The sequence below is a fragment of the Scleropages formosus genome, chromosome 12 (assembly GCF_900964775.1).
Source record: "Scleropages formosus chromosome 12, fSclFor1.1, whole genome shotgun sequence".
Classification (NCBI taxonomy): Eukaryota; Metazoa; Chordata; class Actinopteri; order Osteoglossiformes; family Osteoglossidae; genus Scleropages; species Scleropages formosus.
Genome location: NC_041817.1, coordinates 12,554,095 through 12,567,217, shown reverse-complemented (window position 1 = coordinate 12,567,217; position 13,123 = coordinate 12,554,095). Strand labels below are relative to the sequence as shown.

At 43.2% G+C, this 13,123-nt stretch overlaps 1 protein-coding gene across 4 annotated transcripts in view; it reads right to left on the bottom strand.

The window, feature by feature from the left end:
• Positions 1-249: 249 nt before the first annotated feature.
• Positions 250-13,123, bottom strand: part of itsn1 (intersectin 1 (SH3 domain protein)) — a 44,664-nt gene continuing 31,790 nt past the window's right edge. For 3 of the 4 annotated variants that reach the window (XM_018758453.2, XM_018758461.2, XM_018758470.2), the window contains 11 exons: positions 10,027-10,148; positions 9,789-9,895; positions 9,262-9,445; positions 8,813-8,911; positions 8,483-8,650; positions 7,913-8,125; positions 5,029-5,150; positions 4,729-4,811; positions 4,530-4,613; positions 4,233-4,406; positions 250-4,115 (listed from right to left, as the gene is read on the bottom strand). In XM_018758453.2, the coding sequence (XP_018613969.2) occupies positions 3,967-4,115; positions 4,233-4,406; positions 4,530-4,613; positions 4,729-4,811; positions 5,029-5,150; positions 7,913-8,125; positions 8,483-8,650; positions 8,813-8,911; positions 9,262-9,445; positions 9,789-9,895; positions 10,027-10,148 (1,505 nt within the window). In that variant the 3' untranslated portion in view covers positions 250-3,966. Of the gene's footprint in view, positions 4,116-4,232; positions 4,407-4,529; positions 4,614-4,728; positions 4,812-5,028; positions 5,151-7,912; positions 8,126-8,482; positions 8,651-8,812; positions 8,912-9,261; positions 9,446-9,788; positions 9,896-10,026; positions 10,149-11,016; positions 13,089-13,123 lie in introns of those variants that run through there. The other variant, XM_018758479.2, reaches the window with a different exon arrangement.

Below are 13,123 nucleotides of genomic sequence, written 5' to 3'. Positions count from 1 at the left end.
GTGACTCTAAATTGCCCGTAATGTGTGTTTTGTGCGTGCTGGGGAAAGGATGTATTGGTGGGGGAAAAAAAAATCGTTGTTGTCTTTCTGGTAAAGCTTCAAAGTAAATTTGGTTGAGTCAGCATAGGATTAGTATGAACACCTTTTCACGGCGGAGCCCGCTACATGTTGTTTTTATATGCAATACCAAACATTGAAACAAGAAGGATTTTAAATAAAGGAGAACAGGTTTTAATTTTTACCCTTAGATTTACATGTTACAGTACTGAACATCCAGAGGCTAACATAGTCTATAGTACCAGTAATGCAATACATGGTACCACAATTTTTTTTTGCCCAGAAAGAAACTGCATGCATTGTGTGTGTTGAGGAAGAGTTGAAGGGCTGTGCGGTAGGGATACCAATAAAATAACAGAACTGATACCTGCTGTACAAATTACAAACAATACAAAAGACCTTTCTTACCTCTTCAGGCTTTAATATTAATGAATGAATAAATAAAATTATGACATTTGATTCTCTTTCCCTTCCCCCCCCCACCCCCCACTTTTAAGACAATGATTGGTTACACAAGCTTTACCATAAAGTTCACAATTATTGATTTTGTGTTGCTTCAGTAGTTTCTGCATTTTGTCATAAATCAGCACACGGTCACATACACCGCGACACTCTTAGCAAAACATAGCGGGGATAACCTCCAGACACTGCTGTGAAAGAGACACCGGTTTCACACGGAAGGGAAAAGCTGTGCTGCTCTCATGTAAGTTAGCGGATGGACCCCCGAACACCCAGCTCACCCAGTCGGAAAGCTTGCGCACACTCATGGCGCTCGTGCGCACGTGGAAGGATCCAGAGCAGCCCGCGAACGCTGCTGCTGCTGCTGCTGCTGACCAGTTTAAAAGCAGCGGCTGAAGGTTTCCTGCTGAGAAGGGACAGGGCAGGCCTGAGACGGGGCTCAAAGTGCTTTAACTCATTTATCTGTCATTTCAGTTTAAAACACAGCTGAGTCTTTTCACCTGTTTCAGTGGAAAGAAATCTGAGCATCTGAGGCCAGGGAGAACAGCATCATGGGTTGCACATTCTCCTTGGCAAAGGTTTATATAATGCGTGTGTTAAATACACGTGTGTGTATGAGTCACACTTGTATTCTGTTTTACAAATACCCACCGTTTACGTTGTATATTATGTTTCTGTAAGGGTGGAAGACCCTGATGTCTACAGATAAGTAGGCTTCAGCACAAGCAGCTTCGCAGCCACCCTGGTCCTGCGTCCTGATACCTCAGTGATACACCCTGCCATTGCCTTCATCAGCGAGCAATGCTCTGTCAGCATAACCTGTGCGTATTCAAAAAAATAAATACGCGACACGTAAAAAAAATGAATCGTCGTATTTTGCGGTATTTGCATTGTTCAGGCTCAACGGCTTTCGTTCAGCTAAGGGTCGATACTCCCTTTTTGTATATATATTTTCTGTATCATGTGCAATGCATCCATTCGAAAGAAAAAAATTTCATATTTTACACTACCCAAAATGAACCCAAAATTACGTTTCCGTAAAAAGCAAACCAATAATTTGCCAAACGACCATAAAAAAAAAAAATCAGTCCTCCCTCTCCCCACAAGAAATTACATCTTGCAAAGCAATCGCAGCGACAGTGTATCAAAGCTAACCCTAAATAAAAAGTCAGTGGTCTGAGAATCAACATAATCAGTGTTTTGTAGCTTCTGCGTTTACAACTCCTCGAACCTCAAACAGTGCATTCTTTCTAAATGTATTATTAGCTTTTGCATTCAAAAAATAAAACTAAATTAACAATTGTCTAAAAAAGGTATGTTGTAAACACTTTAGTACATATTAGTACTTTTTTTGTTAAATAGTACTGTATATTAAATAGTATACCTTCTGTGGTAAGAAACGTTTAAGACAGAAAAATCAAAATTTCTACAAAATATATACTGTATATAACTCATGGATATAAACATCTATACTGGTTCACTGCAGATTTTCACACATCTGTTACTTTTAACTCTTCAGTAGACACCGCGAATCTGCCTAGACTTGAAATCCTCACGTCTGTCGGTCGCGTTGCATTCACGCCCTTGGCCTCGTTTCTTACGTTTTGCCATGAAAAACCACACACGGTTTCACAGAAATTTACCCGAGACACACCGGGCCTTCAGGTCTCCTGGACCGATTTCACAAAGCGTCACACATCGGCTTCGCGATCAGCTTATGGCAGATGGCGAGAGCACGCAAGTAAGTTATCGTAACGTAGCTGCCCAGGCAGCGACTCCAGGAGCGGTGCCTTCAGACGTTTGCGATTCTGTTTATCGGTCCAGAGATGATCCACGAAAAGTCACGTGGCCCCGCAGCACTAGACGTAGCTGCTATTTTCTTTCTTCTCACCTACGGCAGTTCCCAGCGATACGGTACCTTACACATACATTCATGTAAGCCTGTCCTGTAGCAATTCCCTGTACAATTCCCTCAGTGTTTGAACAGAAGGAAGATTTTACAGCACTGACAATCCATCCATTTCTCACACCACACCGCCCCCCCCCCCAATAACACACACACACACACACACACACACACACACACACACACACATACAAATGGAGGCACGCATTTGGCTCATTTCAACAAAATCAACATCTGCCTGTGTTGTCAGCTTCAGTTTGATTCCTTCCGATTGCCATCACATGCAACCTGTGTGTGCCATCATTAATAAACGCACTTCTATACTCCGATGTGTAACCTGTATGTAGACATTGATTGACGCGCAGCCATGTCCAAAGGGTGCATTTTCGGTCAACAGTGAAAAATCAATGGAGGACACCTCTTGGCACATGCTTATTCTAGAAATTAAGGACATTTTTCAAGTACCTCACTTTGATGCCATTATGCTTATAATTAACGGTTTCGTTAATAAATATGCACGTCGACGATGATGGCGATTGCAACCGCCAAATAGTAGAATTTCAAAAAAAATTGCTAAAAAATAATATATGTTTTTAAATTGAAAGAAATAATCAAAAGTATTCACAAACATGAAGGAGGTCAGAAAGAAACATTTCTTCCCCATTATCCCTGCGTATCGCTCTATGCAATGAATGAGTCCGTGTTCCTTTATAACAGCGTACCTGTGCAGCCAGATCAATGTGCAACTGTGTACCTTTGTAATAATATCACAGGATTTATCCACACGTCGAGACTTGCGTGACAGCAATTCACAGTGACAATGTACCTGTCCGACGGTGTGTGGTTTGCGATCCGTAAGACTGTTACCGCACTTCCGTGCGCCCGTGTACCTGCGTGACGGCGCGCTCGTGTCATTAGGTCTACGGGATTACGCGTGCACTTCTGTGGGCCTGTGTTCTTGTCCTGATCCACACACCTGGCTGATTGTTTAACTATGTGGCCGTGGCAGCCTGTCACAGATTTTCAAATACAACCAACATCGAAGAAAATAACGTAAGGATCGGAGATATACATACATATAACACGTGACGTACAGGTTTATCGAAACTGCAATATTTTAACCACAGTCAGCAGAATAATAAATATATTTGATAGATTTTTTTTCTTAGATGTTGGTTGTACCTGGTGATGCCTAATTATTAAACTAATTGTCAAGTATTACCACCGTGAAACATTTCGGCTATCGAATGTACACACGCTGTGACTCTTTCAGCTGAGTGATAACTAGCATCACCAAAGGTAAAATCCTTATGTAATAACAAAGTAAATAACATTAACAAAGTAACACATATAAAAGCTTTCATTGTCACCCATTAAAACCTAAACAGCTTATGCAGACGCACTTGCATACACACATACAGACCTATATACACAGCATGTGAAACTACTGCATGTCGGAGAGGCGGGACTCTGGGACGAAGGTGGGGTGGGGGTGTTTTTTCCACCCGGACGGGTGACTTGGGACAGCAATGATGAACATGGAGTCAGGGCTCATCGAACAGCTGCAGGTCCAGCCGTACCACAATCTCACCGGTCGGAACTTCGTGCAGAAGCAGCCTCTTCGTGATGGGCCCTTTCGAACCCTGGTCCTTCTTAATGTCCGCCAGGCGAATTTCCGTTCTTCCCAGAAAGTCTGCAAACGTTGGTCAGGGTGGAAGGGAGGACATAAAACGTCATTAACAGAGACAGTTTTCACACTCCCAGTCTACCGTTCGCGCGAGTCTGCGTGCACATGCACTTCCTGACTAACCGTCGGGGGAGAACTGATCTCTCTCAAACACCGTCACGCACAGGACGTCCTGCTCCAGGTCCTTGATGAAGAACTGGCAGTTAGAGTTCCACTTGGGGTTCAGTGTGTCCTGCAGGGTCTTGGTGATGTGGCACTGGGAGCCCATGGTCACTTCACAATAGGGATTACTCTTTCCTGCACCATCGCACAGACCCATGAAATGTAGGTTAATCTACCCTGCGGTTGCACAAAACCCGTCGACACAAGATGGAGATCATGCACACAAAGATGCAGCTTTATTGCACGATGCAGCCTTACCGTGAGAACGACAGGGCTTGAGTTCAATGCCCTCCACAATATTGACCATAAGCCGGCCGATGCCTGTAGCTCTCTGGGACCGCACTGGTGCAAAGATGCATGAGAATCAGAGACATGTCCCCACCGATTACACTGTGTACAGTACTGCGTGTGCACTGCTGTCTGAGCAGGGGGTATGTCACTGGAAGCAGGAACGTACCCAGATAAGCTTTCTCCCTCTTTTTCTTCTCTGTCTCGATGTACAGCTCTGAGGCAGCCTTGATCTTCTGCACCCAGGCGGTCCTGCACACCCCCCCACAGACACACACACACACAGCCACGGTGAGGATGTTGCAAGAGTGTCTTTGCACATAAAGGCTCTGCATAGGGCATTGGGACAAGATGTGTCACTTAGGGAGCCAAAGAGATCAGTCACCTCATGGGGGGTGTTTGCATGACAGCAGAACTTTCATCCCTCCTGTGTAACGCCATTCCTAAAACTGTGCGCTGGCACGCTTACCGCTCACTGATGCTCTCGGCCCGCAACGTGTAGACCCTGTCTATGTGGGAGATGTGGAACACGGGCTCGTCCCCTGAGGGGTCCGTTGGCAGCTTCACTAACACTTCATTTAGGAAGATGGGCTGCTCAGAGGAACAGGGGAAAATGGGACAAAGTGCCTTAGATGTATCAGTATATTCAATTAAATGTAGGCTTTTAAAACCATTAGGAGAACTGAAACCCCAGACATAGTATTTAAAACATGAATGTATGTACTCTGGCTCCTCACTTTAAGAACATAATTGGGATTTGAGGTGTATTTGTGACTTCATTTGTTTGTAAATCCAATCAGTTAGAGTTTAAAACATACGTCCCCTGTTTTATTTTGAGATTACCATGAGTAAAAATCTCAGAAAACGTAATAATAAATAAAATGCTCTGACTTTTTTTTATTAACATAGCAAGATTAAAATTAATCATTTAAGGATTGGAATGAGTAAAGGCCCTTGCCCTTGGGGCTATTGCTCAATTTCTGCAGTAGGGAAAGGACATTACATGACGCAGTTGGATGTCTCATCCTGGGCAAAAGCAAACCTCCCCTGGCTACATTGGTGTGGTTCTTCAGCAGGGAGAGCTTCTCTGTTAGCACCTGCACATCGCTCTCCATATGGCCCTTCTTCTCAATGCACCTGGACTAGCAATCTTGGTATTGGCCTTCAGTACCTTGAGCCCCTCCTTCAGGTCTCCAGTTTTCAGACATGGCCACCTAGTCCTTGCACTCCAGGATCTCAGGCTCATTGATGTCCACTTTATAGTTGTCCCCCATCCTCTTGGCGGTCCTGTTCCTTCTCATTACCCAGGGCTAACGTGCACTTTTTGTTGGCCTGCAGCTTCTTCATGGCATTAATGTTTACCATGAGATTGCTGACCCTCCTGTGCTGCTCAGGCAGTGCGCAGTGAGCATTCCCCAGCTGCTTCTTGGAGCCCCGAAGAGTCAACAGCATATTCACCTTCTCACTTTCCACCCACACGAGGTGCTGTTTGAGTTTCTGGATTTCGGAGATTCTAACCTTGTTCAGAAGATCATTATCCAGGCTTACTGCAGGCTCCAAGTCATCCTTTTTCATAGTCATCCTTCTTAGTTTTGCAGTAGGAATGCTTCCCGAACTTGTACTCCTTGATGGCATCATGTAGCTATACTGCAGCTTGGCCATGTCATGGTTCTCTCATATCTCCTGAGCAATGGTGGTAAGGCACTCATTCTCCAACTCGGTGTTGCTCAGCATGTTGCTGAGCTGCAGTTTTGAGGACCCTCATAGTATCCCTCCTTGGATGCCAACTCCGAGAGCAGGGACTTCTTGCGGCTCTTGCCATCTGCTGCCATTTTCTTATTGTTGGAGAGGGCTTGTCTGAAAACCTCGCTGATCTAGTCGAGCTACTGGTGCATGCTGTTGTACTTCACCTCCAGCTCACAGTACTGCTGCTTGAACTGCCATTTGTCCTCCAGCATCTCCATCCCACACTGTGCCAGCTGAATCATTCATCAACACCAGTCATCGTGTCGTTCAGCTTCCACAAAGGTATTTGATCTTGTTGCACTGGCCTTAAAATAGCCCAGTTTCCCTGCTAACATCTTGGCCAATCTGTATCCAGGCTACACTCACTTGTGAATTTGTTGAGTAGACTGGTCAAATGACCAAATGTGTCTAGACTTCCCTACAGTTGGATCCATTTCTCAGTTACTCTTCAACATTGTGATCTCCTACAGTGTGTGTAGCTTTGAAAATTTCAGTCTTGTCTTGTTCTAAAACAGACAAGGAGGATATCTATCTCAATTCAAAATGCCAGCCAGTGGGTCTGTTCTTCAGACGGTAGATCCAAATTCTCTCTGGTCTCAACAATCATGTTTGTCGTAGCAGTTGTTGACGATCTTTTTCAGACAATTTGAAGTTCTTTGGCACTTCAGTGATGGCACAAGAGCAGTGATAGCACAATAAAGCGTAAAAATGGTTTATTACTGTGTCTGAAGAATTTAACCAGGTTTTAGCCATAACTGATGTACATACACAGTTCTAAAAGGTGTGCACTCTGTGAATGCATGACTGCATGTCTCTGTTCCGTCTTTTAATGCAGCTTGAAACTCACTTGTTCCCTTGTCCTAAAAAAAACAACTATCCAAAGCTTTTTCTCCCTGCCTGCGTGGAAAATTACCAGGTGCTTTGCATTCCAGAACTTTCTGTATACGGTTTCACACTAATACACTCCATCAGTTAAAAAATACAATATAGTTCTGGTATGTAAAGTAACTATACACTGTAAAAGGAGGAGATATGCAGTTCTAAGGATGAAGATATGTCACGTAACATTTTCTGAGATCCGAAATGGTAGGGGAGAGTGTTAAACTATGGTTTGTTTGAAGGAACAAAGTGTATAAAATATTTAGTTTTCAAGTGAAAACTGAAGGATGATACATTTCTAACAGCAGTGACCAAATTCACAATTTCCATGTTAGCTCAGAGGGCTGAAGTGCAGTTTTTGGTGTTTTGACAATTCTCTTGTGAAACAAAAATAGTTATATACTGTAAAATATAATTTGACTACACTGAACAATATATTCGAATACATGGAAGGCTGTTAAATACACAATATGTTTAAATGTACTGCTATATACCATCAGAAAAATGGCAATAACGGCATTGTATTTTTCCTCTGAGATGTACGTCACTTTTGAGAAGTCTGCTAAAGGAATAAATGCAAATGTAAATAACTTATAGATTGTGTACTCCCTGTATGGAAACACCGTTCCATTTATTATGCTTAAGGAGAGCCTGCCCTGCCGCCCAGTCACCACAAGTTTGACTCCTGTCCAATATGTTGACCCCACCCCTCAGAAAGTTATACTCACAGTCTTGTACATCCTGTACTGCAGGTGAGACTTAGGGCTGAAGACCTTGTCAGACCCTGAAGATCCCAGAGGCTTGATGATCTGGGTGAGCAGCAGGAAGTCATTGAACAGGAAGCCATAAAGCTCCTTGTTGCTCTTTGCCTTGTAGAGCTTTCCACTGTGGAGAAACTTCCGCGGGCCCAGGCAGTTGGTCACCGAGTTGAAAACCAGTTGCTTCAGGGAATAGGGGAATACACGGGGACAGTAAATAGAAGCAGTATGATTTCGTTCCTGATCAACCAAGTAGTTCAAATCAGCAAACCGGGCCCCAGTTGTGGTCATGTCTTGTAAAGCTTTAGCAACAGCACAGATGCTGGGGAAGAACTACCTCCCTCTAGTGGCATCTCCACAACCAGGAGGAGAAGTGATGAATCAAGTCTATAACCTGAGACGGGGGCAGAGGACCCAGGTTCGAATTGGGTTTGAATTGCTCTAATAAAAATTACCCAGCTGTGTCAATGAGTAAATACTTGTAAGTATCTTAACGGTTTAAGATGCAAAACAAGCATCGGCTAAATCAGGCGGCCGCACCTCAGACAACCCCTCGCACTGCACATGGACCTGAATCCACTCCAGTCGGTCCGAGTTTTCCTTCTCCCGCACTCCCTCGTTGACCTGTGAGCAGAGCTCCTCAGCCTTCTCCAGAGCTTGCCGCAGGTGGCTGTGGTCTGGGTGGCTTTCAGGAGTGTTCTCCAAGATCTGGGGCCACCGGAGGGGAGATGGTCATCAGACAGCTCAGCCTACTCACTTGTTACTGCGTTCCGCTGTGCACACTCTGCAATGCTGCGGAGATCTCACTCAGCACCGCCCCCCATTTTCCACAGAGTAACACTAAAGAGGGGTAACTGTGTTTTCACATACGTTCCTGATGAGGAGAGGGTAGCGCGTCACCCTCTGCATCGGCTTCAGGAGGAAACTGGAGAGCGGCATGCCCTTGCAGCGAGGATCCATGGCTAGCCTCTGAAAGAAAAGAAAAAAAACAACGCAGATCCCCTTTAACATGACATACCCAGCCAATATTTACTGTTGTTTACTCAGGTACCACGAGCAAAGAGCAGAAATTGCAATTTGTTTGCACAGCCACCTTAAGCAATGAGAAACACTTGAATAAAGAAGACTTCAAATAGGTTCTGTGAGTAATTTGAGCTTGTAGGAATTTACACGTCTGAAGGGCCTGTTTAATCACCTCCATCCCCCAGCTCCCCAATAATTTAGTACTTCCTCTACTTCCAGACATCCTCCACCAGCAGGTTATTTGGATAATGAACCCCTGCTTCCAAAACACCCCGAGCTGAAACCAGTGCCATTACCTTGACAAACTCCTTGAACTCAGGCACCTCGTCGGTCTTCTGCTGGATGAGAGTGGCACCGTTGAGCTGGCAGCTACAGAAGCGGATGTAGGGCTGCATGTGGGGCAGCTGTGCTGTTAGGATATCGCCGATCACCTTTACCGGCATGCGTTCGCCCGACATCTTTTTACGCACCCGCAACGCCCTGGGGAGCAAAGAAACTCTTAACGGATCTGTTGAAAATGTCTTTTCCTGCCTTCCTTCATTATGTGTAATATAAAGGAAGGCAGGTGTGGTATTGCCCATATCTGTTTCTTTGAGTGTATCTTACGGTGAACAATACTGTACATTCTGTAACCCATTTACCCTGGTATGTTTCTTTGTGTTAAAGTGATTCACTTGTACGAACACTGCAGTTTTTTTCCTTGTTTACTTAATATTTCTCAGTGAAAAATGTCTTTCTTCACTTTCTATCGCAACTAATGAATGACACTGAACAAAGAGCGGGTGTACGGTCAACATGAGCGAGACTCCACCGAAGGGCATACTTGAGTAACTTGATGTTACACATGAGGAGCTCCTTCCAGTTTACGAAGATCATGGCCACCTCCTTCTCTGTCAGCAGCTCAGACTCTTGCATTGGCTTCTGGAAGACCTGAGGGCACCACACAATAACGTTTCCCCTCAGTTTGTCCTGCAGTTTAGACCTCTAGCGCTCACACAATTTAAAACTGTGTGATAGATGTATCAATGTGTGCAATGTCCCTCTTGTGCTCTAGTCTGTACCTCAGTAACCAGCTGCAGGTCATTGACATAGTTCTCCTCAGTGACAATAAGCTCATGGGTGTAGCCCTGTCTCTTCCTCTCGGTGGGCGTCAGCATGTCCAGCAGGTGGAGATCAGCACACCCTGCAAATGGGACAGCAGTCCTGTGAGCCCTGCCTCCTAGACCTTCAATCACACCCACTTTGAACAAGAAGCTTCCCAGAGCTCGAGATGGGCTCCGGTCACGCAAATATGCATTTCCTCAAGGCGAGAACTTTGTTTCTGTATTTTCTCAGAGCTGGAAAGAGTGTATTGTGACTACATGTACATGTCCGCTACCAACAATGAGCAAATGTCGTCGTTCACGGGTGGAGGGCCAACTTTCTAGGCCTTTAGACCAATAAAGAAACTCATTACCCATCAGCTGTTGCAACTACAGCATTGCTCAATTTTACTTCACTATGTGGATTCAAACTGTTGATTTATTTCAGCTACATCTTATTTATTTGCTCTCCAGTGTGGATGAAAAAGGGAATTGCGTTATACACCAAGGCTCTCATGTCACACTTCCAATTGAGAGTCAAGAGCCAAATATTTTTGGAATAGAAACAAAAGTTTATAAAAGTTCTAAAGAACTTCCACAGAATTTTGAATCTCTGTCCAAGAATAATCATAACATATCAATGCGATTTTAATGCAGTTACCTTGCATCTTTCCTTAGTTTTTTGATTTTTTTTTTTCCCAACAAGGCAGTAAAATAAGGTCTCACAGCTGCAGAACCTCACAGTGCTTGATTGAAAGTAACCCGTTCAACAGATTGGGGCAGAGATCACCAGAAGCAATTGTCTTTCTGAGATTACAGCCACACTTCTAACCAGTGGGTCTTAACAAGAAAAGCAACTGGCTTCCATAAAATATCTTCATTCGCTTGCAAAGTGCAAAAAAAAAAAAAAAAAAAAGCAAACATTACTGCAATTAATGAAACTGAACTTTTAATTGCTATGTACAGGATATTTTCTACACAGATTTTTACAGTTTTTTTAAAGCTATTTTTTGCATTTTATTTCCAATCACTTTTGAGTAACTGCTTCAGTAACCCAGAGGAACAGAGAAGGATCTTTATTTCATTTTGCTGGTTGTCTGCGTGAACCATAACAATAGAAACAGACCAGTTCATTAGAATACAGTATGGTATGAAGTTCATTTGTGGTCTGGGATGCATCTGCTTGTTGCATAAAAAGTTTCAAGACCTGACGGCAAGCCCACCCATCGATCTCTAAGCAGCAAAACTGGTGTGTCGTAACACAGAACCAGCTTGGGGGGTTAAAAAGTTCAAAAACATAAATGGCATACAGGTCATTCAATATACATAATTCCAGAATTACATTATATAATACTGTTAGGAGACAAAAAACATTATGAGGAAATACAGCATGTGTTCTATTAACCAAATGCCACAGTATTTGTTACTAAAATACTTTGTAAAGGCATGAGGGCGATGAACACTTTCATGTGGTACATATAATACAGGCAAATCTTGGTTCACTGCTTCATCAAATTAGCCTGTAACAGTACAAGACTTTTATTGTTCATATTAGAACTAGAGAACAGTACTCTTATTTAGTACATTTTATGTCCTCACAAGATGAGATTTTTACCATGTAAAGGATCCCCCAAAAGGCAGTCATGAAATGAAATGAGCACAATGATTTCATTTTCTGATTTCTACTATTCACTTTGATAGGAAATAAAAATTAATACACTGCAGATATTAAAACTATTCATTACAATTTTATTAATTTATAAAAAATAGACTAGGTTGGTAGTGACTTAGGGAAACAGTTTCAGACTCTAGCAGTTCAGATATTCAGCGTATAACTGAGAAAATAAGGTATGGAAAAAAAACATGTAAACTAGTTCAATTCATAAAAAAAAAAAAAACACAAGGATTACTCCTGTTGTTAACGGTTACATATTTAGTGGGGAAAAAAAAAAAAAAACAAAGTGTTTAAATCCCCGGTCAGACATACTGGGAAGATGAGCGTACACATTCTGTAAAAGCTGTGTGTAAGTGTGCGTTTTGCATGTTCTTATAGTGCTCCTTGTCTTTGTCATTTAGATCTATTTGGTTTAAAACATGAATCTTTAGTCCAACACATTTATGAAACAAAACAAGCAGAACACCAAGCACATAAATACAGAAGTATTTAAGAGAAGAATGTTTGGTATATCAAAGGAAATAACACTGGAAACGTGACTGGATAAGTAGGGGAGTTCCATCATACCTACACAGGCTTGACCGACAGCATCCCCTGCGGGGGGTGGAGACAAGTGTGCTGTATATGAAATAACTAACCCTAACCCCCATCCATTACACCCAAATGCAAATCTCCTGCCCTCTTGTAGCCATGACCTCTGAACTCCTCAACTTGCCCTTGAATACGATGAGTTTGTTGCGACACACACACACACACACACACACACACACTCCCCGGTGACACCTCAGGTAAAGTGCACCATAAGCAGTGTGGCCACACATAACAACATTTACTTGGTGACAGTGGGTCCTTTTATGGAAAAGCTGGACTGTGATTGGTGCCCTGGTGGGGAGGGAGAGGGGGTTTATATGTGCAGGGCCAAGATTTACTGTCCAGTGAAGGTCGTATGACTGACATTTTTTGCTGTTGGCCCAAGGATGTAAATTGGGGATGTTTCAAATAAGCAAGACTGACATGACCACAAAAAGAAAATTATTAGTTCAAAGAAAGCCACAAAAGGACCCACTATCCAGGCTCTCTCATTTATAGCGGTTCATGTATTTTTATGAAAACTCAAAGAATTTACTTTAATAATTAATTCAGAATAGTCGGAGGTTACTTGTCGATTTTGCATGCATCTGTGGTTAAAAATGAGGTAATAACTGCTCTGCAGTGGGTTCTTCTAGCCTGAAGGCCAGTTGGCGATCATGCAGGAGTCACATGATCAAGGGCTGCATCTCCCATCATCCCGCGGGGCAGTGTATAGGGATAGTGGGTCTCTTTGAGGACTTTCAAGGCTGAGTGGGAAATGGGCAACATATAATTCCTGGAAAGAGGAGGAGAACACAGCACATAAGCAAA